At 34.9% G+C, this 27965-nt stretch overlaps 1 protein-coding gene across 3 annotated transcripts in view; it reads right to left on the minus strand.

Annotated features, from left to right (window-relative positions):
• RIC1 (RIC1 homolog, RAB6A GEF complex partner 1) overlaps nucleotides 1-27965 on the minus strand; it is a 146751-nt gene that overhangs the window by 86647 nt on the left and 32139 nt on the right. For all 3 annotated transcript variants that reach the window (XM_027862781.1, XM_027862780.1, XM_027862779.1), the window contains one exon: nucleotides 8904-8983. In XM_027862781.1, the coding sequence (XP_027718582.1) occupies nucleotides 8904-8983 (80 nt within the window). The remainder of the gene's footprint in view (nucleotides 1-8903; nucleotides 8984-27965) is intronic.

Genomic DNA, 27965 nt, shown 5'->3' on the forward strand with positions numbered 1-27965 from the left:
TTCTGATATAATCTTTTCTGTTTAGTAACTGCAACTACTTGAAGTTAATTTTAGTATATAATGTAACATTGATCTTAATCTAATGTGTCGTGTGTGTGTGTGTGTGTGTGTGTGATCTGAACTGAAGTTGCTTGGTATTTCATCACTTTCTTCCTGTTTGCAGTATTTTTCTTTGACCTGGAAGCTCTGAATTTTGGCTATGACATTTCTGGTTGTGATCAACTCGTGGTTTCTTGCAATTTTCATTCGGCCCTTTGGCTATAATACTCCTGGGTAGTTTTCTTTTATGATCATTTGAAATATGGTATCCAGGATTTTTTTTCCAGTCATGGTATTCATGGAGTCCAATGATTCTTTAACTGTCTCTTCATCCTGTTCTCCAGGCTATTTCTGATAATTGTTATCGCATATGTTTTTTACAATTTTTCAGGATTTTGATTTTATTCTAACATTCTCATTTAATGATTGACCTTTGTAAAATCTTTGCAACATTCTATTTTTCAGAATGCCCACTTCTTGGGTAATGCTTTCTATCATCTAATCCAAGGATTCTTATAAGAGTCCAAAGAGCCACCCCAAAAGGGTTTGTAAGTTTGTTTTTGAAAAATATTTTGATAACTATTTCAATATAATTTGCTTCCTTTATAATCCTGTTTATTTTATTTTTATGAATTTAAAACCATTACTCTGAGAAAGGGTCCATGACATAAAAAAAGATTAAAACCTCCTAGTCTAATCAGTTGTTTATTCTCCTTTTAAGTGATTTAATTTCATTCCTTATCTCTTTTTTCAAGCTTTTCCTCCTTCATCTCTTCCACCTACTCTGGCAGTCCTTGTGAATCAATTCATTTGTTTGTAATCTTACTTCTAATTACTGTAGTTATTTCTTCTGAGATATTTTTTCTTGAGAGTCTCTTAACACATAGTGGGTGGTTTTTGTTCCCCATTCCCTCAGAAATTTTTTCTGTTTACTTATGATTTTTGCTTCAGCTTCTGGATTGGGTCTGTGAGCCAGAGGTAAATTTTGTCCCCTCATCTGACCCTGGATAGGGTGGACAGGACCAAATCCTATCTATGCCTATGGCCTGAAGAGGGATGAAACTATACCAAGATTACGTAATTTCCTTACTGCAGTCCACATGCTGCCCTGCCACAGTTCTAGGTGGAGTGGCTTGATCTTTCCCATCTCCCCTACCATAGTACCTTGCTTGAGAAACTGTGTAGGGCGTATTGTGGGCCTTACCCACGGCCATAGCAGATGGTTTCTTTCCCTATCTCCTGGCATTCCCTGACAAGGAAATCATATTGGCCAGGCCCAATCTTCTGGCAAAGCACAGTCTCCTCACCCCCATCCCCCAAACCAGAAGTCCACAAGATTCAGTCCTTATCTCCTCGCACAGCCTTGGAAAAGATAGAAGAGCTCAATGGTTTTTCTCTTTGGTTTTGCTGAATCTGTTTCATCTGCGACTTTTCTTTATCACTCCTGAGGTGATGCTCAGAGGAAATGGCTTTGGCTGGTACTTTTCACATTGCCATCTCTGCCAGAGGTCTTTATGTTCTTATCACATTCTAAAATGTATATTATTTATCTGCACCGTCCTTTACACCCCCAATAGACTCCAAATTGGAGGTCTGAGAGTCTCATTTATATTTCTCTCTTTCCCAGTGTCTATTATTGTAAATTACACTAAGAAGGTACTCAATAAAAGTTCAATGAATATTTCCTGTTGAATGAATGAATTTCTTCATCTCTTCCTTTATGTGTATATACAAGTCATGGAGATTCATGAAAGCATTCATGCTTAAAATCAAACTTAAAAAAAAAAGCAAAATATTTTCTTTAAAAGACACACTATTTATATTTAAACACAAGCCTTACTACTAACACATGCTTTACTACTTCCAGTCAGGAACATAAAATTTCTAAAAAATTTTTCTGCTTCATCAGCTGGACAAAGAGTAGATAATCCATCATAACATTCAGTTCAGTTCTTATTAAAAAGCTCTACCCTTCCTTTGATCAAATTTCCCTAAAAGAAACATGAGGATAAGAAGGAATGGTTGCAAAAAATTTGAAGACTAAAACTTTCTTATTCACATATTTTACTTGAAAATTACAAATAGTTATGAGTTTTTTCTTTGGGCTTGGTAAATATATAACAAGTGGAAGGGAGTCTTGATGTCTATCAGCCAACAGTGTAATGAGGTAGAGGGAAAGGCAGGAAGTGAGCCATAATTATTCTCTGAAAGAAACTGAATTTACAGCATGGTGTCTTAAAGGAAACTCTCCAAAAATATTTCTGTACATGATTCTGCTCACTGATAAACTGATTTAAAATTCCAATAAGAGCCTTTAAAATCACCTTTAATAAATTATCATATCAATTTAAGCACAGAGAATACAGGAAACATAGTTTGGTTTCAGATACTGAATGAACTGAGAAGTGAGCAAACAACAGAAGCAGCTAAAAACCTGATATAATTGTAAAGATCAAGATTAAAAACAAAAACAAAAACAAAACCCAAAGCCATCTGTCTTTATTTACAAATAGTTTACTTTTAAATATGAAACAAAATAGCTTCAGACTAGATGTCCTTGAAACTACTGACATATTATACCCTTACTTTATTTTTGTCTCTATTTGATTCCCTTTTTAATATATATATGTGTGTGTTCACATACACACACACACACACACACACATACGTACACATATATATTGCTAACTCAAAAAATGTTTCAGCATTGGGTAAAAAAATCAGTTAATGAAAAATGACCAAAGAATAAAATAGTTTGCCATGATCCTTAAGAAGTTATCTTTGTGGTTACTTGTATAATTTTCAAGTGCTACTGCAACTTAACACTGCTGTCAAAGTTCTCAGGAATATTAAGGAGTTTGTGTGTACCTGTGTGACTAAATTGAGTGCAATATTTACTTCTGACACAAGTTACTTGTAATTTTTGGCAGTTATCTTTGTCATTGTTATCTTCCATTATTCAAATTCCAGTTCATTCAACGTGTTTATATGACCCATAATTTACTTCTGTACTTCTGAACACAATTGTTTGGGGGTCTGGTCCAGTCAATGTGATTTAATTACAGCAATAGACTCTTCTGTAAAACAGTCCTAGGGCCTGGGTTATGGAGAGATTAATTTATCCATCCATGGTCACACATCTACTACGTGCCAGAGGCAGGACTTGAACCCAATCTTTCGTAACTCTAGAGTCAATCCTGACCATGTCACTCCTTCTATTCAATAAAATTTCAGTGGCTCCCTATTACCTCCAGGATCAAACATAAATTCCTCTGTCTGTCTTTTAAAGCCTTTCATAATCTAGTCCCTTCCTACCTTTCTTACATATATTCTATGATCCAATGACAATGACCTCCCTGCCATTCCTCTCACAAGACATTCCACCTCCCCACTCTACGCATTGTCAACAGCTGTCCCACTTGGTTGGAATGCCTTCCCTCCTCATCTTTGTCTCCTGGCCTCCTTTAATTTTCAGCTAATATATCCCCTTCTATAAGAAGTCTGCATGGCCTACCAGACCTTTCCTGGTCCCCTTTAATGCTAGTACCTTTCCTCTGAGATAATCTTGTTCGTATGTGGTTGTTTGCATGGTTTCTCACTCACCTACTAAACTGTGAACTCCTTGAGAGCATGGACTGTTTCTGCCTTTCTTTGTATCCCTAGCTCTTTTTTAGCCTGGAGTCTGAGGTACAGTAGGTGCTGAATAAATTCTTGACGACTTTCTTTCATTATGTGATATTGGTATTTAAATTATCCCTTTCTTCCTGATAGGTGGTTAAAATGGAGTAGAGTAGTTAGAATTAAATAGTAAATGCTGTTCACTGGCCAAAAACAAATTTAAAAGCTAGGAAAAAGTTTAGTTCTTCCTTTTCTTTTCAAAATTTATTTCTCTTTTATAGTAAATTAGCTAATGAGAAGCATCTCATAAAAGGACAGAGGGCTTACAACATACTTACAAATGATATTTAAACCAAGTGTTTTGTGTATTTTTTTTTTGGTATAAAGTATGTACAGCAGATATGAGGAATAAGAACTCATAATAATATTTGATTATTAACTATAAAATGTTTTCTTATAACTTGGTCAGTAAACTAATGTCACTATAGGCTACTGGCTGAGACTTGAGTTTAGATTAGTATGGGCAGCACAGTATAAAGAACATTAATCTTGTAGTCAAAAGATCAGAATTAAAGTCCAGATTCTGACACTTACAACTTGTGCAACCCTAGGCAAGTCTATCTATCTACCTCTCTGTTCTTCCACTTTGTCATCTATAAATCAGGGATGCTATTTATATTACCTATGCTACTTCACAAGGCTGATGTAACAAAAGAGCTTTGAAACCTTGACACATTATATAAATGCGGAAATTATTATACAAAACTTGTGTTCAAATGTTTTGTTGTCAAGGGACTAAATATTTAATGAAAATTCTAAGGTAAGAGAAGTACATTCAAGTATAATGCAAAAATACATTCTAAAGCTAAATAGAAATTATTTCTGGATTATCTGTAGCATAGCTCCTTTAAAAAAAAAAAAACAACATCCTAAATGTTCAGGGAGTATAATTGTTAAAAACTCTGATAGAAAAAGACACTTCAGTGATGAATCCTAAAGCCTTCTAGCTTTAAATCCTATTGTTTTTCTATCTTTTCATCAGATGTGTTTAATAAACAGTGGTCTAAAAAGATTTTTAAAAAGTCACATAAGAAATATAAAACTTAGAAAGTTAGGGAGAGGGAGAAGAAGGGAAGTAAGGAAAGAATGTAAGTCACCCAAGGCTGAACTAAAAGCAGATCTGAAATGACATCTTGTTGGAAACTATTAGTAAATATGGACATCTGACCTGTTATCTCAGATGTGATATAACATGGAAAAGATATGTACTTCTAAGGTGAAGTGTGCTGTCACACAATATAGGGCATGTGATAAACTAAGAGAATAAAAGAAGCTGATGTACTCATAAGATTTAGAAAAGAGGCTCAAGAGAAAACTGTTCCATACATGAGTCGGGGAAGAGGAATTGTCTATTCCTTGTGAGATATTTTAATTCTACCTCTCTATTTTAAGAAATGTAAATTTGTATAAACTCTTTTTCATTTTTCATATAAACTAAATGTCCCCCACTATTCTCCCTTTCCCAGAAAGCTATTTCATATAAACAAATAATTTTAAAAAAAACCTGATTGATATGTTAAAAAAAAACAAAACAACTTGACAATATATGTAACATTCCACACCCAGGTATCACGGTCTCTCCATCACCTGTGAAGGAGTAAGGGGGAGGTATCTTCTTATACATCTTCTTTGGGGCCAAGCTGAGTCATTACACTTTTGTGGCATTTAGTTTCTATGTTTTTTTTTTTTATTATTATATTCTTCCCATTTACACTGTTGTCGTCATTGTGTATGCTGTTTTCATGGCTCTGCCTACTTCACTGTGTATCAGTTCATGTAATCTATTTCCATGTTTCCCTATATTCATAGCTATCATTTCTTATGGCACAGTAATAATAGTCTATTACATTCACCTATGACAATTTGTGAAGCCATTCCCCAACTGATGCTGTCCCTTTCATTTTAAAAAGTCATAAGCTACTTCTAATTTCTCTTTCTTTTTTCCTTTTTCTGCCTTGTCTTTTTTTTTTCTCAACAAGACCCAAAGCAATAGACAGGAGTCACAGAGTTGAGAGGTCCATGCCCCAAATCAATTAATTTGTTTCCTTCCTCGCCTAAGCCCTGACATAGAGCCCAGCTGAAATTACTTTCCTTCTTTTTGTTGCCAGCAGAGCAGATACATATTTTACTCAGCCTGATTTAGAATAGATGGTCTTTTGATAAAGGCAAGGGGCTTTAAACCAAGTATAACAGATTACAAGGAAGTCACAACCTCATTCAACTTCATTTTTCTCACCTATAAAATGAGGGTGTCAGACTTAATCTCTCAGGTTCCTTCTAGCTCTGAAGTTCTATGATTTATTAATACATGTTGACTAAGAGCATAATGTTCATTCATATAATAAATAATGAGATGGAGAAGAGCATTGGACCTAGGGTCTGGAAGACTTAAGTTCTGATCTTTCCTCATATATTTAATAGCTATGTATCTTGGCCAGGTCATTAATTTCTCTCAGTCTCAGTTTCCTCATTTGTAAAATAAGTAAAGGTTGGATTCAATGCCCTCTAAGTTCCCTTTCAGCTCTAAATCTAGGATCGGATGAACAAAAAGGCACCTTTTGTTGAATATAATTGTGAAGGACATCAACAATCCTATTTCCAACTCCTAAATAAAACATAAAAACCCTCTATAACATCTTTGACAAGTAATCATCTAGCCTCCACTTAGCAATAGTCTACTGTTAATAACCTCAAAAGCAGTGACCTCACTTCTTTTAAATGCAGTCCTTTCCATTCTGGGAGAACTCGACTTATAAAAATCTCACTACTGGACCCTTAAGTAACTATCCCTGAAGTTCATATTCTAGCCCCCATCTCTGTGTCTCTGCACAGGCTGCTCACCATGCCTGCCCGACATCTCTGTCTCTCAGAACCTTTAACTTGTCTCAAAGGTCCACTCATCTACCACTTCCTATGGGATTTTTGATCCTTTCTTGTTTCCCCCAGTTGTTAGTGCTCTCCCTCCTCAAGCTATCTTGTTAGTTGTCAGTACACATGATGTATCCCATGTAAAATGTAAAGTCTGTTAGAATAGGAAATGTTTCATTTTTTTGTCTTTGTATTCCCAGTGTCTATTACACTGCCTTTGTATGGCAAAGCTGTTTGATAAATGTTTGTCAAAATGAATTAGTAAACTCTCCTCTAAATTGTGTCCTAATGGAACCTCCTATAACTTCCATACTTCAACACCAACGACAGAGTCCAATGTCAACTCTGACTCACAACTTTATTATTTCCACTTACAATTAGCAAGTGGAAATGGCACAGTGGCACAGTGGATAAATTGCTGAGTCTGGAATCAGAAGACTCATCTTCCTGAGTTGATATCTGGCCTCAGATATTTACTAGCTGTGAGACCCTGGACAAGTCACTTAACCTATGCCTCAGAGTTTCCTCATCTGTAAAATGAGTTGGAGAAGGAAATGGCAAACTACTCTAGTATCTTTGCCAGGAAAACCCCAAATGGGGTCATGAAGAGTCAGACACGACTGAAATGAATGTACAACAATATCACATTCTACAGGTAGCCATAAAAAGGGGTACCAGGTTGGCCTGGAGTTTCAGAAAAAGGTTGTATCATAAAAGCAATAAAATTAAAACTTACAGCACAAATACGCAACATCTTTATATAAAAAGTTCCTTTATAATTCAGCATTTTGCTTCATTTTCTCTTCTACTTCATTTTTTTCCATAACATATATAACAATGACTATCTACTCACTGACAATCTTTGTTCTAGACCACGGGTCTACAACTTCAGACTGCAGACCAAATTCCTGCCACCTGTCTGTTTTGTCTTTTTTTTGTATGGTCCTCATGCTAAGAGTAGTTTTTCTTTCAATATTTAAAATAAAGTGTTACTGCTTTTAAAAGCATGGTTTTTACATTTTAAACTAAAATTTAATTGTATTTAAAAATGTAAAAAACATTCTTAGCTCCTGGGCTATAGAAAAATAGGTGACAGGATTTGGCTCTATTGAGATAATTTGCTAACATTAACAAACTGTTCTAGACCAATAACCATCATATCCAAGTAAGTATAGCTTACAAGTGAAATTTTCTTAATATGACCCCCTTCCACGCTTAGTCAATTTTTCCCATTAGTTTCTAAAAAAAAAAAAATTGTTTAGTGACTGAAATAAAGCATTTTCTAATATTCCCCAGTGATTACAAAATAAGAAACAATCTATGATAAGAAAAGCCAGAAAGCACAGTTTAACTGTATTTTTTAGACATCACAATTTCCACTACGTAAACTAGGTCTGAAATAATGTAGCTTGTACATATCTGAGTTTTATTATACTGATGGGTAGGATGTGGAAAGTAGAGGGCAGACCAGTGATTCCATAAATATAAGAAGCTTACTAAGAGGAAACTCCCACTATCAAAGTAAATATGCAACTGAAATATAATTAACATATTTAAAGAATTTTTGAGGGGGCAATGAAGGATCATGTGACTTGCCCAAGGTTATGTAGCAGCTGAATCCAGGTCTTTCTGGGTTCTCTAATCAGGATACCTCTCTATCCTCTAAGTCAAGCTACCCCTCACCTCACACCCCACCTCCTATGAAGAGCAACAAATGTCTGCCAATCTCTCATCCAGAAACCAGAATAGTAGTAATCATAAAAAATTAAATACAAGTTTTATGATAAACATAACTAAGGAGCCAATTAATTTCAATTAGGATTCACAAGGAGTTCAAATTTAAGCAACTCTGGTCACTATAGTTTCCAAAAAAGACAATAATAATAAAACTTACTAAAATATCTGGAGTTATTATATGTAAAATTAAATAAAAATGTATAATTAGCACACTGATTTCCCATAAATATTACAGAGTATTCTATTCTCTCTTAATTCAATAGTCATTTATATTCCAATAAGCTTTTGTCTAAACTTTATTGGGAAAAAAAAAAATAAAAGCACAAGGTATATCATAACAACAACAATCTCTGTACTATTTAAAATATTTCCAAGACTCAGTTAATAGGTAACTTATTTTAACCTATCTTTCATTCCACATACACACACAAATGACAGAACTAACAATATAATTTGGATGGTCTCTTGGCAAAGGGATCTAATATATATTCAAGACAGCCCACCTACTTTTAAATTCACAAAACAGTAATATTTTTTCAAGGGTATAATATATAAATAAAGAATAAAAAATAAAAGCTTACTTGGGATATACAGGCTCATAAAGGTACTTTTCTCCTCTTGCTGATGCAATATGAAAAAATAAGATGTAGCCATTTGCTGTCTGAAAGAGATAAATTTTATAAATTATAGAGTAAAAATACTTTTTTCCTATCACCTTAATAAAGTTCTCTATTATTTTTCTGAACTATATCTTCACATTTGCTAATCATTAATTTCACCTTTAAAAAACCAGCCTTTTAAAAGATACCATCCTGATGAGGTCTTCAAAAGAAGTGTAAACCATTAGCAACTGTATGAAAGGCAGTTCCAAATCACCAATTAAAAAAAAAAAAGGCAAATCAGAAGAACTTTGAAGTTCTCTCTCTCTCTCCACACCCCCCCCCCCCACACAAAGTGTTACGGAGGTTGTGCAAAAATGGGTATATTAATGCACTGTTGGTGGAGCTGTAAACTGGTCCAACAATTTGGGGAAGCAATTTGGAATTATGTGGATAAAGTGACTAAAATGTCTAGAACTGACCCACTACTAGAAACATACTCCAAGGAAGTCAGTGATAAAAAGAAAGATCTCATGTTGATCAAAATATTTATAATAGCACTTTTTTGTAGTAATAAATAACTAGAAATAAAGTACATGCTCATCAACTGTGGAAATGGTTAAACAAGTTGTTGTATACAAATGTAATATAACATTACTGTGCTATTAAGAAATGATGAATATGATGAATACAGAGAAGTTTGGGAAGAATTATATAGACTGATGCAACGTGAAGTAAGCAGAACGAAGAAAATAATATAAATGATCACTACAGAAATAACAATAAAATAGAAACTAAATGCTGTAAAATCACAATGATGAAGCTTGGCCCCAAAGAGGAACTTTCTCTGGAGAGATCAGAGGCTTTAGATGTGCAATACAAGACTTTTTCATCACGTTAGTTAATTTTGCTGTAATGGGTTTCTTTCCCTTGTTTTATTTTTTGTTATAAGGGATGGCTATCCCCATAAGAGATGACTCTCTAGGAGGGAGGAAATGGAAGGCTACATTGAGAAATATAGTTTATATAAAAACAAAAGGTTGCAATAAAATTTATTTTTAAAAAAGTTATCAACTTATCAAAACTTAGGTGGTAAAATTTTTGCCCATGGATGCTAAATTTTTGCCCAAGAAAACCCATCTTTGCTTCTTTGAAGCTATCAATAAATAGGATTTTATAAACATGTTGTACAATCTGTACTTTAAAAAGTAATATGCTCTTATGTAAACATTCTAAAACAAGATTAATTACTGTGAATGCATTTAATAAGCTATAAAATGTTAAAATAACTGGATCTTATACTCTGAACACTTGTTTCTTATCCTGATCGATGGCTTTATTACCCTGTGAAGGAATTTTCATGGAAACTCCTTCTACAGGTGTAGCTTTATAGCTCATAAGCAGCCTACAGTCTAGAGCAGGAGTTCTTAATTTGATGTCCATTTCAGAGGTTCCAGAAACTTGGAGAAGATAAACTTGAAGAAAAAAAAAGTGCATCTTTATTTCTATTAACCTCTAACTGAAATTCAGCATGTCCTTTAATTATTTACAACATTATATTCTGAGGAGTCCACATTACACAAAATGGTTATAAACAACTCCTAATACAGAGAATTGGTCAGATCTATTGACAGGGAACCCAGGTTTTTCCAGTTCTAAAGCCAACCTGCTATTCTAAAAGTTATTGCTTTGAATCATGAATCCCTTTGGCAGTCTTATGAAGTCTACGGACCCTTTCTCAGAAAAATGCTTTTAAATAGAATTAAAAAGGAAACCTATTATATTTAGTTATCAAAATTTTTAAAAAATCAAGTTCACAGACTCCAAGTTAAGATGTACTATGCCTTGTTGCCTTTCAAACACTACCTAACTAAACAATACTCCATTAACCAAAAAAGTATGATTTTCAAATCAAGAATGACATGAATTATTACTGATATGCAGAAAAACAGTAAGAAAAATAATTCTAGGCTTTTTTTCACTTTAAAGTATTGTTAAATATAATAAGTCTAGAATATATAAAAATTTTCTACCACTGAAAGGAACCAGCATAACACCATATCTCTTGAAAGGCAGTGAAGGAACAGAACCAAGTCTGAATCTCCAAAATTAAAGCAAAAAAGTAGCTTATTTTTTCAAGTTACCAAAATATTTGAAAGATGTGCTTGAATATTAAGTCTGTAGGCTTAAGCCCAAAATAACAATCTGTTCTATTTAACTGGTCAAGACATATATCATGATTATATAGCCTTGAACAAACCATTCATCATGTGTACAAATATGAAACATAGTAAATATCAAGACCTTCCTAAATTTAAGTTTCTAACCAAATATTTGTCACATCATTTAGTGAAAAGATAGAAGTATGAATTTATTAAGATACTTTATGCCAATTTAAAATTCCTATCATATTAATGCTAAGTGGGCATGACTATAAAAGCAAAACAATTCAGGGTTCCAAATTCTTCTCCAGTATTAGCTTCCTGTTTTTCATTTAAGGAATGACAGGAAACACACTTAACTTCTCAGCAAAAGCAGCCTTTTTTGTGAGGGGTGGGGGAAGGGGGAGTGTCATGAACCTTGTTCCTTTTTAAAGCATCCCATACCATACACTGAAAGCAGGACTATAAAAACAAAACAAAAAATGGGAAATATCACTTTAGAGAAAAGACTGCTTTCTAATTTATCAATGTTTATGTGGTATTAATGATTACATTATATAAAATAGCTTGAAACCACTTATCAAAGTCATTTAGAACACACTTATCAGTTGCTAATATACTACCTGGCAACTATTTAAATTTTTAGAACTCTTCCTTAATCTTACATGGAAGGGAAAAGTAAAATAATACTGTAAAGTATCTACAGTGATGACATTAACATACAAAAGCTTTCCTAAATTCCATTCACTCAGGCCAAGTGCTCACCACTTAAAAGGATATCAAATGTCAACAATGAACCCAGAATTTAATTTTTAAAAGGAGTAAAGAGTACAAGGCTAGGTTATCTTTCTGAATCCAAATAGCCAGACTGTTTTATATTGAGCACACTAGATAGAACTGAAATTTATTGCTTCATTTACTAGTTACACAGAACCATAAGAGCATAGTTAGATGATCTCAAAGATCTCTTCCAGCTCTGGTTCAATCTGCTTATTCTGGATATACCAAATTATTTAATACCAGCAGTCAACTTTGATAATAAACTAAGAGCTTTTCTTCCCTATGACCCAACTACATTTTAAATGTAATGGTTCTTGATTATCTAAGACATCGGATACTAGAGAGAAATATGTACTAGAAACCTTGAGGAAGTGTTTTAAGTCAAGAGGACAAAGGGAGGACTTACATTAATATCACAAGAAAAAGGCAGGCAGGAAAATGAAAAGGAAAAAGGAAACGATTATCTTAGAAATAAGAGATAAGCTAAAACTGTGTGTTATGTCTATTTAAAATAAAGATAAAAAGTCAAATGGAAGATATAAAACATTATTTTGATTTTATTTCCAAACATCAGCAATAGTCAACAAAATGTATATTTGAACATGTATGAATGAGGTTGATCTATGTCCATAGAATTCAATTAAACAAAGCTCCTACAAATATGCAGGATGGGGTTAGGCACTGGGGGTACATAAACATACATATATACAAATATGTATGTGTATATACACACATACAAACACATATTCACACAAAATAGACATGAGCTAATTTTAGGAAGTAGCTGAGGGGATCAGGAAAGGCTTTCTTTAGAAAGTGGTACTTGAGCTGAGCTTTGAAGAAAGCTAGGAATTCTAATGTGTCAATGAGGAGAGAGTGAATTTCACAGGCAGGAAACAGACAATGCAAAAGCATGAAGAAAGGAGATGACCTGCCATTTAAGAGGAACAATAAGGAGGACAATTTAACACTGTGAAGAAGAATATAAGCAGTAAGGCTAAAAACGCATGTTGGGGCCAGGTTGCAAATGCCAAACAGAGGAGTTTATATTTGATAACAGGGAGCCGTTGAAGTTTATTTAGCATGAGACTGACATAGTCAGACCTGTGCTTTGAGAAAATAATTTTGGCACCTGTAGGAGAATGAATTGGAATGTGGAAAGACATGAATAGGGATACCAATTAGGAGACCACTGCTACAGCCAGGAAGAAGGGTCTGAACTAAGACAGTGGGCAGCGAGTGGACAGAAGGAAACAGTAATCAAAAAAAGTCGAGGAGATAGAAATGACAAGATTAGGCACTGATTGTATATGTGGGTGAGTGACAAGTCAGATTGACAACAAAGTTGCAAACCTAGGTGATTGTGAGGATGGTGGTGTTCTCAACAGAAACAGGTAAATTTAGAAGGGCTGGGTTTTAGGGCAAAGATGATGAGTTCTGTTTTGGACATATGGACATCCAAATGCCTATGATGTCTATGAGATGCCTACGAGACATCCAATATTAGATGCTTCAGTTTCATACTAATTACGTAACAATGCTTATCCGTAAACAGGGGTAGCTAGTGGATAGAGTGTCAGGCTTGGAGTAGGAAGACTCATCTTCCTGAGTTCACATCTTACCTCTGATGACATGTGATGCTAGACACGTCACTTCACCCTGTTTGCGTCAGTTTCCTCATCTGCAAAATGAGCTAGAGATGGAAACGGCAAACCACTCCAGCATCATTGCCAAGAAAATTCCAAATGGGGTCATGAAGAGTCAGACATAACCGAAAATGACTGGGCGACTATAATCAGTAAATAAGTGTCATGGTAAGAATTGAAACACAGAGAGTCCAAGACCATGTAGGAAAGAAGTTAATAAAGGACTCCTATACTGAGTAGAAGACTGGCCTAGGAGATCCTTCCTAGAGAAACTAAGATATTATTATTCAATTTATTGAATCATTACTTTTAATGGATACTTGAAACTACATTATTGTTCATCCGTTGTTTTAGAAGAGGACCAGTGACATTGTGGGGCGATGTCTTGACTCGAAGGTGAGTTGGATTTAAGTGAGGCAGTGTTGCACAAAGTCCTCAGCCTCATTCCCTCTTCCACAGTCATCAAACTCCAGTGGCAAGAAAAAAGTCAGTTTGACTGACAATGGTCTGGGATGCAGTGGATGCCTTTAACGTCTGACCAAGCTCTAAGTGCTCCACAGTGCCTGCTACAGCTGCTTCCATGGCTGTTGGAACAAACTGTTCTCATTCATCCATTCCAACTGGGGAAGTCTTCACATGGTTGGGGCAGATATTCCCCTAATTCTCTCACGGGTTTGGGGCCTGTCAGTTACCTTCGTCTTGGTTCAGCCTGTCTGCAGAGATGGTTTTACCAGGGTATGGCTGCTGCATATGGCTACAGCCTCTTGGAACCACAGATAAAGAGTGGACACAGGTTGAAGGCAGACACCAAAGGTGGATGAGCAGCCCTGAAAAGAGCTCAGAAAGCCTTCACACCAGAAGTGCCAGTCCTTCCTGAACACCCCATACATTTGAAAGCAATACCTTTAATGTTTCCTTTAAGTTATATTATATATACTTAAAAGTAACCCACAAACTTTCTTTGCTATCTAAGGTTTTCTGCTACAGATCTAAAACGGATCATTCTTAAACAGAAGATAATTTTTTATTAAACATCTGTGTTTATCATATTCTATGCACAGAACAGATTCAAATTCTTAAAGAGTATTACATATAGAAAGTCTATATTCTATATAAAAGTAGTATATTGTATCCTGCTTATTTAGTATAAAGAATTTCACTAACAACTAGTACAAATCTTTAAAAATTTAGCTTTTGGTGTCATTTGGTTTTGCTTGACAGTTTTTTTTTTGTTATCAGAGAGAATGTGGTGTGGTGGTAGGGGGAACAGTATCGAAAAATGATTTGTGCAAAAAAGAACAAATAAAACATTAAAAAAAAATCACAGCAAGAGAAGTTTCAGAATTATTCATAGCTTTTCACCCAGAAATTCCACTAAGACATCAAGTAGATAATAGAAAAAGAGATATGTACAAAAACATTAATAGAGAATTAGTTGTAATAACAAAAAGCTGGAAACAAAATACCATCTAATCATTTGTGAATTACTAAACAAATTATAGTACATAAATGTAACTGAACATTACCAAGGTTCAGGAATCAACAAGGAATTCAGAGAAACATGGAAAAACATGTATATGATACAGAGGGAAGAAAACATAACCCAAATAATATATTACAATATATAAAATGTATATATAAGTACAAATATACTATAAATAAGTATAAAGTCAAATTAAGTCAGTATAAATAAGGTCAAAATGGAAAGGCAACAAAATTCTTCTCAAATATGGCAGCCAACAATAAGGAGACACCTCCTCACCTTTTTTGCAGAGGTAAGGGGTTACGTGCATGGAATACTGCATGTAACAACAGATTTTTTTATGTGTTTGGTTGGTTTTACTAAACTAGTTTTTTTCTCTTTTTTATTCTTTGTCATGGGAGAAGGCTCTCTGGGAAGGATATACTGGAAAATGTAGGTGATAGAGAAACAAAAGCTATCAATCAAAATTTATTTAGAAAAAAAGCCAATACCATACAATCAAAGTTAAAGGCTACATCCCTTGTGTTGAATTGCCTTCTCTCTCCTTTTTTATTCTTTGTTACAAAAAACAAAAACGAAACAAAATTTAAAAAAAAACTACCAGCAAAAGAATGGAAAGGATATTTGGAGATGAAAATGATGTAAAAATGCAATATATCAATAAAAATTTTTAAATAAAGGATACATTCCTCCTTTCTCTGACATTAATAGCCTAATGGTATTTTCAGGGAATATATATTGTAAGAGTGTTTATCAGGGGATTAGTTATTAACTGACTAATACCCTGACAAATACTCTTACAATATATATTAATTATCAGTTAATTATATTATGTGCATATATAATTATTAATTACTTATATTAATTATCAGTTAATAAACATTTATTTTCTAGGTACTGCAATAAGCTCTGGAGAGATAGCAATCTAATGGCGGAGATAATACATAAACAACTAAAGTAAAGTAAAATAATGTACAAATAACCTATATACAGGTTAAACTGGAAATAATCAACAGAAGGAAGGCACTAGTGCAAGGGGTAGGGAACCTGTGGCCTCGAGGTCCTTCATTAGTGTCTTCTACCAATAAAATTTAAAGCAAATAAAAATTAAAATAGAAAACTAGTATATTGATTTATTCAACTGAAAACTAAGGAAGGGCTTAGTGGTATATCGCCAGTTCTCATTCTAAATAAAGGGTTATAAATTGATGTTTGTGATTAAGAATATACCTCATAGATAGGAAACTTCAGAAAAATACATGCTAATGCTTCCTGCTAGCATGGAGGGGACCCTGGATTCTCAAAGACTATGCCAGCAGAGAGCAAGCTGTGTGGAATGTTCTACTAGGCTGGAAAGTATTTGAATAAAGGCCCAATCATGGACTATCTGCTATCTGAACACCAGCTTAGCTCATAACGTGTGTACCACTAGGCTGCTTAGTCAGTCATTTGGAGATGAATTCTTGGCAACTCACAAAACAATGAAAAAAAGATTATCTTCAGACCAGTGAGATACCATGCTAATTCAGAAGTAGCTATGGAGTAGCAGAGCACAGATGCTATAAAGCACAGAATTCACAGACTGTCTATAAACACTTAGTTGCTGGTATTCCAAATCTAAGATCTTTCTCCAGTGAACAAGTTAACAGAGTACTAAAGGACTTAAAACGCATCAAACCTGACCTTCTAACTTCCAAAAGAAAGTAGAAAGATAGCTCATAGGGAGACAAACTGAAAAAGCAAATAAAGGAATTGATAGAGTCAATAAGAAACAGGTTGTGGAATATAACCTTTTACAAAAAGACCAACATGAAAATAATTACTGCTCATATGCCAACATCTGCTGCAGAGGAAGAAGAGGTAGAGAATCACAGAACCACATAATTTTTGTGTTGAAAGGGACGTCAGGCACCATCCCTTCCAAGTTATTGCATAAAAGTAATCCACATTACAATATCCAGGTCTGCTTGATGACCTACAATGACATGGCACCCACCATCTTCCAAGACAACCTACTCTACCTATGGATTGATAGCTCTAACTATTAAAACATTTTGCTTAAAATCCAAATTATTAAACCCAAATCTGCCTCTTTGAAACTTGTACCTATTGCTCCTTGATCTGCTTTCTGGGGCAAAAAGAACAAGTCTAATCCTTATTGCATGTGATAGCCCACAAAGTACTTGAACATAGTTCATAACCACACCTGAAACTTCTCCAGGCTAAATATTCTCACTTCCTTCACCTGATCGTCCTGTGATATAAACTCAAAACTCTTCCTGGCTACCCATTTTCTAGATCCAGGTGATCAATGTCCTTTACAAACTGTTATGTCCAAAATTAAATGTAATACTCCAAGTAGAACTAATTACCTCCTTATTTCTAGACTCTATGACATTTAATTCAGTCCAAGACTGCATTATCATTTTTGATTGTTCTCACTGTCGATTCAAATTAAACTTATAGTCTATTCAAACTCGCAGATCTTTTTCAAACGCCTATGACTCCTCTATTCTGTACTTGTAAAGATTTTTTAAACTCATGATTTGTTCCTATTCATCTATTAGAGTCAGATCAATGTTCTAATATGTCAAGATTTTTTTTTGGATCCTGCCATCCTTTTTAGAGAGTACTTTTATATAGCTGACCAACAATAAACAGAGTGAAATCTTTCTTCTATTCTTCTTTCAAACAATTGTGTAATACTAAGGATGGTGTCTACTATGGAATATCACTTGTCTATTTCTTTTGAATATAACCAATAATGTTCTTTACGCACATGCAGAATACCAATTCTCAAACTTTTTGATCTCACAATCCCTTTACACTAAAAAATTACTGAGGACCCCTTAGATCTTTTGTTTATATCGACTTGTATTTACTACATTATAAACAAAAATCTAATTTTTAAAAATAGGCCATTTAAAAAACATTATATATTAATAAATAATATTTAATGAAAAATAAAGATTTTCCCAAAATGAAGTTATAAGAAATAATGCTATTTTCCCAAAACAAAAATGAGTCAGGAGAATTACATTGTTTTACATATTTTTGCAAATCACTTTAATATCTAGTTTATTAATAAAAGCAGGATCCTTATATTTGCTTCCAAATATAATCTATTCCAATATGTTGTTCTGGTTAATAAATATGAAAAAAATCTGGTTTCACAAAGACATGTATTTGGAAAAGGGAGCAATATTTTAAGAGGCAAAAAAGTTTTAGTATTATTATGAAAAGTTTTGACCTTCAGGACTCCTTGAAAGAGTCTCCAGGACCCCCTAAATGAGTCTCAGGAACTCCCAGGAGTCCAAGGACCACAGTTGGAGAAGTTCTGATGTAGATTATTCTCATAAAAAATGTTATTTAGATGGGAAACTAGGCATGTTGCTTGGTGATACTAATAAGGTTCAAGTTTTTTTCTTTTTTTTTTTCCTCTTTCAGAAAACCAGGAGAATTTATCTCTAAAGATCCACACAATTTTGTCACCTTCTCTGGATATAACTGATCTCATTCAGTTGCTTTTTCCATGTTTGTAGATGCTTACAAAATGCTTGTTGAATTAAGTTACTATCTTGTCTCCGAGAATTAATCTCTTAATACTCTTATAGAAAATTTCCACAGCACTTTCTCTTCTATTAGTAGCTCTCCTGGCTAAACTACTGTGGTTAACTGCCTAATTGGGAGGCATGAAATATGACTAAAATGAAATCTATTCACCTTATTTCCCTGTGCTAATGATCTCCAGGTACTTTGCTGGACTGTAGGCTATCTGGTCTGGGGTTTACAGGGTGTTCAGTGAGCACAAGCACTTCTGGTGTGAGGGCTTGCTGAGCTCTTTCAGGGCTGCTCATCTACCTGTGGTGTCTACCTTCATGTTGCTATGTGCAGCAGCCATACCCCAGTAAAACCATCTCTGCAGACCAGTCTAAACCAGCACGAGAGTAACTAACAGGCCCCAAACCCTTCAGGGAGTTAGAGGGGATGTCTACTCCAACCATGTGAAGACTTCCCCAGCTGGAATGGGTGAATGAGAACAGTTTGTTCCAACAGCCATGAAAGCAGCTGAAGCAGGCACTGTGGAGCACTTAGAGCTTGGTCAGACATTAAAGGCATCCACTGCATCACAGACCATTGTCAGTCAAATTGACTTTTTTCTTGCCACTGAAGTTTGATGACTCTGGAAGAGGGAATGAGGCTGTGGACTTTGTGCAATTCTGCCTCACTTAAATCCAACTCACCTTTGAGCCAAGACATCACCCCACAATGTCACTGGTCCTCGTCTAAAACAATGGATGAACAATAATGTAGTTTAAGTAGCCATTAAAAGTAATGATTCAATAAATTGAATAATAATATCTTAGTTTCTCTAGAAAGGATCTCCTAGGCCAGTCTTCTACTCAGTATAGGAGTCCTTTATTAACTTCTTTCGTACATGGTCTTGGCCTCTCTGTGTTTCATTCTTATCGTGATAGCTTATTTACCAATTTCAGTTGTTCAGTTGTGTCTGACTCTTTTCGACCCCATTTGGGTCATGAAAATGAAGGACAAATAACATCTGATCCAATCTAGAAAGTATGTTTAACTTATTTAGCAGAAAAACACACAGAATTCAAGGACACAATTAAATCCAATTATCTAAGGAGACCTAAACATCTAGTTTCACCTTGCAACTTGGCTACAGATCTTTCCTCTAGTTCTCTGCATAATGTTTGGATATTTCACACTACCATTTAATTAAATAAAAAATAAAAAACACTTCATTACACTGGTATAGTTTAGTATTTCCAATTTACAAATTACTATACCACTGGGAAACTCCATATATAATCACAGAATTTCAGAGTTGAAAAAGAGATATCAAATTCAAACCATATCTGAAACTACAGCCCATCTCAAACATTCTCAACAAATGGTTACCAGCCTTTGCTTAAAGATCTTCAATAAGGGGAAACTTAGTATGTTCTAAAACAGTCCATTTCACCTTTGGATTGCTCTAAGTGTTCAGACATTTTTTCCAGGGCAGCTAGGTGGCACAGTGGATAGAGCTCCAGCCTTGGAGTCGGGAGGACCTGACTTCAAATCTGACCTCAGACACTTGTTACTTACTAGCTGTGTGACCCTGGGCAAGTCACTTAACCCCACTGCCTAGCCAAAAAAAAAAAAAAAAAGACATTTTTCCTTATACCAAAATCAAATTTACTTCTTTGAAGCTTCTAAACCACTAGTCCTACTTCTGCTCTCTTGGACCTTACTGAACAATTCTAATGCCTTTTCCACACACAAACCCTTCAAACACTTGGAAGACTTAGTATGCTGATCCCTTATAACTCTTCTCTTATCCAAGTCCAGCAACCTTAGTTTCTGATTGTCTTCTCTAGTCCATTCTTCACATAGTTGCTAAAATAATGTTCCTAATGCACAAGTTTACTCATATCACATGCATCTGGCCAAAACCTTCAGTGATATCCTATTAGCTTTTAAATAAAAGCTTTTGGGGCTGAACCTCTACTACGACAAGGACTTACTTCTGGGCTCTGCATCTAAAATATGTGAAAAACAAAATACTGCACCATACATGAAAATAATTTATAATTTTAGAACCATAAGACCATGCTATGGATCATGAGTACTACTACAATGAAAGAAGTTACAAAATCCAGAAGATTTTAAAATAGCCAGAATGTGATTTAACATAGAAGTTGGAGCCTAATAATGTCATAAAGAAAATATACAGAACACTCTAGTCTTCAGGATTATGAAGAATACTACTCATATAAATTAAGAGAGGAGAATCAGAAAAAGGTAATTATTACAGGTATATAGCAGCACCTATGCATAACTACAAAATACAGTGGTGTTTTCTTCCATTTCTAGCTCTGCCTTCTCTGAGCCATCTTTCTACCTTCAGGGACACCTGCTTAAATACCCTACTTATATTTATGTTCCCACATTCCTTCCCTCCTCCCTCCATGATCAAAATTTCCATTCTCTCAACAGTCTTGCTCTCAGAAACCTGATAAAGGAATTTGCTATGACATTTACTGATTCCAACCTCTCCTGTGGGAATTTATCACTGGTAAACTGATAGAGGAATTGTAGCATTAGTAAATTGTTTGGAGGAGATATTTAAAGGCAAAGGAGCCTCATTAGTTCCCTCCAAATCACACCACTATGACTACATCCTAATTATTTCCAAAGGTTTAGTTCCACTTACTGCTTTAAGACATTCTAGATTGTATATTCTACTTTCTTAAAATTGGGTTTACAATAAAGAACCTCCATATTATCAAGAGTAACACCAATCAATTCTCCTAAACTAGGATATTCTTGGGTGATTTAACTCACTTTTATACTATGATTTAACTCACTTTTATACTATCTTTGTTGATTCTTTCACTATATTCCCCATACTTATTCACTGTTCTCCTTTTTACTGTCAGTGTTTTTGGTTAAAGACATATCTCTTTCTTGGGACTATGAGAATTACTTTTCCTGAGTTCAGATACTATAGTCCTTAAATTTCTTATTATTAACACCAAAACATTTAGACACCCACTTTAACAATCCTGATTCTCCTCTAAAACTCTATAGTTTGTTCCAAAGATATCTTCTTCATCATTTATGAAGAGGAATAACATTGAAAATGGTTTACTGTACAAATAGAATAAGAACATATTATAAAAAACCCTAAGCAAAATTAACTCAAAATTCTAATTTCAATTCCAAATTGCTTATTTTGAAGAAATTTAAAATAGAATCCATATTCTGGGCCCAATTTATCTCTGCCATAACCAAAAGTGGCTAGACTGAATAAATAACTAATGGGTCTTGTGCAGTGAGTAAAGTAGGTCATGACACGGGCTGTTGTTAGCTGGTAACATCAAGACTGGCTAAATGTTTGTTTGGAGTAGCTGGTTGATTAGAAGAGCCTAGTGAAACTACTAGTTACTGAGTTTTACCATAGCGTGTAGATAAGCTTTTTTGTTGAAAGCTTATTGAAAATGGTAGAGTACTGTGATATGCTAAAGTAGAGAAGTACTGGTCTAGGATACCAGAAAATCTGAAGTCTACTTCTAGCTCAACCACTAGCCTACTTTAACTCAGTGTGTGGAACCTCAGAAAGTGACTGAATGTCTTTGTGCCTCAGGTCCAACACAGATAAAACTGGCTGGTTAATTCTTGACCTATACAACTCACAAGGTTACTGTGGGAATGAAGTAAGATTGTGTGTGTAAAAGAGTGTAGAAAATTTCACAGAAAAATTCAAATGAAAGTTATTAGAGGCTGGAAGGCATTGGGAAAATTATCTTGATGGTTTCATAGTTGTTAAAAAATTAATAGTCAAGAGGATTATTCAAGAAAGCAGCTAGGTGGTGCAATGGATAGAGTGCTATACTTCAAATCAAGAAGACCTGAGCTCAAATCTGGCCCCAGACATTTACTAGCTGTGTGACCCTGGACAAGTTGCTTAATCTCTGTCTACCTCAGTTCCCTCATGTAAAAATATCACCTACCTCCTAGGTTGTTGTGTGGATAAAAATGGGATATTTATAAAGCTCTTTGCAAACTTCAGAAGTACTATATAAAAGGTAGTGGTATAGTAGTATGACAAAACTGGCACATGTTGAAAGGATAGCAAGCAATTTGGGACTAGAACTAGGGAATAGACCAGAGAAGAGATGACTTGGCAAATTGGGTGGGTGGGTGGGGGAGATAAACATAGTCTTTAAATATTTAAAGAGCTAATATGTGAAAAGGGATTAGATTATTCTGCCTGGTTTGGGCAGAGCCAGGAACCAGGAGTAGAAAGCACAGAGGAAGATTTTTAGCTTATTATAAGAAAACAAATCCTTACAATTAAAGCTGTCCTAAAGTGATATGGCTAACTACCTTAGCTGGTGAATGGATAATCAACTGCTTCAGGAAGTAGTGAGTTCTCCATCACTGGAAGTCTTTAAGCAAAGATTGAATGAGCACTTGTCAAAATTCTGGAAAGGGGATTTCTATAGAGGCAGGATTGGACTGGATGGCCACTGGGGTCCCTTTTAACTCTTGAGATTCTGTTGATTGTGTGCGCCTCACACATAGGGGCTATTTATAGTTCCAAGAGTACTTAAAAGGCCAGTGTTGCTTAAAGCCAGAAAGTCAGAATGACTACCAGAAAGGACATAGGGTAGAAAACATAAACAGAGGACCAAAGCAGCACCAAGATGGTGACTGGGCAATGATGTACCTATAATCAAGATAGAACCAGGAACTTGGGTACAATGCTGCCAGAAATGGAGGGCAGGGAACAGGAGTGGAACAGGAATACTGAAATTCTGAGTAGAGTACCAAATATGGAAATGAGAAAACTGACAAAAATGAAGGGGAGAAAGAGGAACAGTTTAATAATGACGATGATAATAGCTAGCATTTATTTAGCACTTTAATGTTTGCAAACATATTGCATATATGTGAGGAAGGTTCTATTATTATTTCCATTTTATAGATGAGGAAACTGAGGCTGAGAGAGGTTAAGTAACTTGTCCAAGGTTACACAACTAATAAGTGTCTGAGGTAGGATTTTAATTTAGGTCTTTCTGACTCCAATTCTAACACAACATCACCCAGCAGCTTAATGGGGAACTGGCTAAAACAGACTTTATAACATAACATTTTACACTTAAAATCTTACATTTTAAGTTTTGTAAAAAGCATTATTTTTTTACACTCAATTCAACAAGTTGACAAACATCTCTTTATGTACTTAAATAGGCTATGTACTCTGGCTACAAAATGCTAAATATCAAGACAAATACTGATGTATTCAACTATGTATTAGTTCTTGATGACTGAAATATCAAAATATGCCAAAATAACATTTAAGCATCTCTATATTTGGAAATATACAGACGTTTCAATTTTTCAATTTCATTCATAAGCCTACATCATGGGACTCAATCGTTGTAGTAACTCAGTTTAATTATTTCAAGTATATGACCAACAAAAGAGAGATAATACTAAATGTTAAAAATGCTAACCAGTACATAGTACAAAAAAGGATCTTTACAACTTCTAAACTTATTTTTGGAAGCAAGATTCATCTTTAAAAAATGGACACTGGCAACGTTGTTAATCCAAATCACCTGCAAATGACAAATGACCTAAGTCCTACAGTACTACTAAAATATCTTGGGGAAAAAAATGTCTGTAAGTGAAAGGCTCTACTGTTCATGCGAATATCTTCATGGATCCATAAATTATTTGTCTACTTCTTGCACTTTAGTTACTAATATGTCACATCTAAGATATAATTATATGCCTAGACAAAAACAACACATTGTTAAACCTATTCTACATAGCAAGTTAATTGGCTAAAGACCAAGCAATCTTTCTTTTCAAAGCTGTAAATAACTCTTAGTTAGAGTATATAAACTAAGGAAATATCTGAGTTAGTTCTCAAAAGAAGAATACAGCAATAAAAAGGTTAGTCTTTCAGCAACCACAAACATATGGACAACTGCCAGAACTGGAAGCACAGATAAAATTTTAAAACAAACTAGTTTTTTTTGGCAGGGAAGTAACTGTCCTTGTCCAGCAGGCACCCAAAAGAACCATTTTCCTGTCCACCTCCTCAAGGCCAGGAAAAAAAAAAAAGAAAAGAAAAGAAAAGATTTTATGCACAAAGCATGTTTAGTTAGTCACTGCTCTCCCCCTAAGAGAGCCCTCAAATTTACCACATTCTTAACACCTGTGATCTAGGCTATTCTAATGGTCACCTCACTTATCCTTGCCTCTAGTCACTTTTCTGTAGTCCATCCTTTACACAGCTGCCAAAACCATCTTCCTAATAATCCCCAAGTCTAATGACATCACACTACTCAGTTCCAAAACTTTCAATGACATCCTACTGGCTGTCAAATAAATAGTTTTTCAGACTGGAATTCAAGGTCCTCCAGTCCAGGTCCAACACAACTCTCCAGCCTTATTTCTTAGCAGTCCTCTTCATTCCACTACAGTAGAAGTGAGCTATCTACTCCTGGTTCCTCTATCTAAGATAATAGGTCATAAATGTACAGCATAGGATCCTAATCTAAACCTGAGGCTATCTAGTCAAAAACCTCATTTTACAGATGAAGAAACTGCAGCCCAGGAAGGCTAAGTGAATTACCAAAGCTCATTCGGGTAACAACTCACATGTGGGACCTGAACCCAGGTGATGTGACCTGAGAGCCCTGGATCTTTCCCCTGTAACCCTGATCTTTCCCACCTCTGTGGCTTTCTTATGCCAGTCTCTCCAGCTCAGCCTATCCTATCTTCCTAGTAAAATCTTTGTCTTCCCGCAGGGTTCAGCTAAAAAGCCACCTCCTCTCTGATCCGTTCCCTAAATCCCCCAGGTAGAAATAAACTATTGCTTCTTGAATACCTTAGGCTACTATTTGCCTCTACTATGCATTCGACCATTTTAAACTTAATGTTAATTGTGTACATCTCATTCCTACGCTAAATGGTAAGCTTCCAGACTTAAAAGACTGTCGGGGCTGGGGGGTGGGACATTTTTCTTTTTTTTTATTTCTAGCATCCTACCAGTCATTCTTAAGTGCTTGCTGAAGTTAAATGAAAGAAAAGAACATTATTATTGGGTGACAATAGCTATAAAAGCAAAGATGCTCAATGAAAAAAATAAGAAACATGAAGGAATGGGGGAATGAGGGAGAAGGGAGAAAAAAAAGATAAAAAAATAAAAAGTAGAGTAGTAACCTAGGAGGAAACAATATAAGAAAATTCTTCATTCTGAGAGGGGGAGGACACATCAATACAAAGGAACTTACTGTCTTTCACTTGTATTTTGCTATATGCTATCACAAAATGAAAGATTATTACAAAAGGGAATAGTCTCAAACTTGCAAATTAAAAATAAGACATTTCAAAGTGAGGTCTATATCTTCAGGCAAAGGGCCATATGAAAAGTCTATGTGTACTGATATAAATGAGCCATTCTGAAAGACTTAAGATCAACACAATGACCAACCATTACTTTGAAGGCTAATGCTGAAGAATGTACCCACCTCCTGATAGAGAGGATGGACTCATGCAGAATGAGACATGCAACTTTGGCTTTGGCCAATGTAGGAGTTTGTTTTGTTTCACTATGCTTATTTTTACAAAGGCTTTTTCTTTCCTCTCTCTTTTTTTTGTGGGGGGGGGGAGGTAGAAGGAGTGAGAGGAAGAAAAAACACCAGACAAATTAATATTTAAAGCCTATGTTTATACCATTCAAAAATGACAAAAGTCATTAAAGAAACGAATTTTTCAGAGCTAATGCCTAGTTTAATTTGCTGGAGACATTAATTCTAGCATATTCAAAAATCAAGAAAATTTTATTGCAAAAATAAAATCGAGATTAGACCTTATCAAGCTCTTTAGCAGACTTCACTTAAGACATTTAAGACCCGGAAGACAAACACCATCAACAATAAAAAAAATATAAAATCAGTAATAAAAGAATGCAAATTAAAATAACAGATATCTCACACTTATCAAACCAACAAAGATGAAAAACGTCAGTGTTTTTGTAGCTAAGGGAAAATATGCTAGTAGAGCAATGAACTGGTCTAATTATTCTGGAAAATAATATGGAATTATCTGAGAAAAGTTAGTGAACTGTTCACATTCTTTAATACCCCAATTGGGGCTAATATATGCCAGTCAGTTAGCAAGTATTTTTAAAATGCTTATTATGTGTCTGACACTACGCTAAATGCTAGAGATAAAAAGAAATGCAAAAACAATACTTGGCCTAAAAAGCATATTATTTTAATGAGGGAAATAACATGTAAATGACTACGTAAATACAAGATATATGCAGAGTACATAGAATGCTATCTGAGAGAAGTCACTATCAGATGGAAGGGAATAGGTAAGGCCTCAGAAGGTGGGCTGACAGAGGGAACTTGAGCTACCTGAGTGATATGACCTTGAATCAGGAAGCTCTGAGTTAAAACGTGACCTCAGACACTTATCAGGTGTGACCCTGGGTAAGTCACTTAACCTGCCTGCCTCTATTTTCTCATCTACAAAATAGGGGTAATAATAGCACCTACCTTCCAGGGTTTCTGTGAGGATAAATGAGATAATATTTGCATCATACTTTGCAAACTTTAAAGTGCTATATAAATTCTAGCTATCATCACCATCATTATAGGAAGCCAAAGATACCAAGAGGCAGATGTGACAGGGAGAACAGCCAGTGAGAGAGCAACAGAGATGGAAAATTGAGTGTCATATTTGAAGAAGTACAGTATGGAGGGGAGTACAGTATAAAAAGTCTGGAAGGGAAGGAAGGAGCTAGGTTATGAAGAATTTTAAATTATTCCTAGCAGCATTATTTATTATAGCAAGAAGTGAGAAACAAATAGTGGGACCAAGTGGGAATCAGCTGAACCATCTGCAGCACGCATTCATGCAATGGTACAGTATTACATCAAAAGGAACGGATTCAAACAAACATGGAATGATGTGTAGGAACTGGTACAGACAAAGCAGAACCAAACAATATATCCACTGACTACAACATAAAAAGCAACAAAACTTAGGTCAAATGCAATGCACAATTTTTTTTTTTTTTGCTAAAGTGAAAATATATACCTTTCTAGTAATAGCAAATAATGAAAATAGAAAATTATAATACTGTTGGTTAAAAGCACTTTATTAGACTTTTGCTAAACTTCTGTGTGTTTTCAATTGAAAGGCTGTCTATTGGGAAATGACCATTTCAAAACAAAATGTATCAAGGATTTAAAAAAAAAATACTAGAGAGACAATGTAGTTTGGTAAAAAGTGCTGGACTTGGAGTATGAGAACCAGATTTACCACTTATTGGACAAGTCACTCTACTTCAATGAACTTCAAATTTCACCATTTGTAAAAATGAGAAGTTTGGACTTAAACAACCTATAGGATCCCTTCCAGCTCTAAATATATG

Source organism: Vombatus ursinus, unplaced genomic scaffold (assembly GCF_900497805.2).
Source record: "Vombatus ursinus unplaced genomic scaffold, bare-nosed wombat genome assembly UNPS02014770.1, whole genome shotgun sequence".
NCBI lineage: Eukaryota > Metazoa > Chordata > Mammalia > Diprotodontia > Vombatidae > Vombatus > Vombatus ursinus.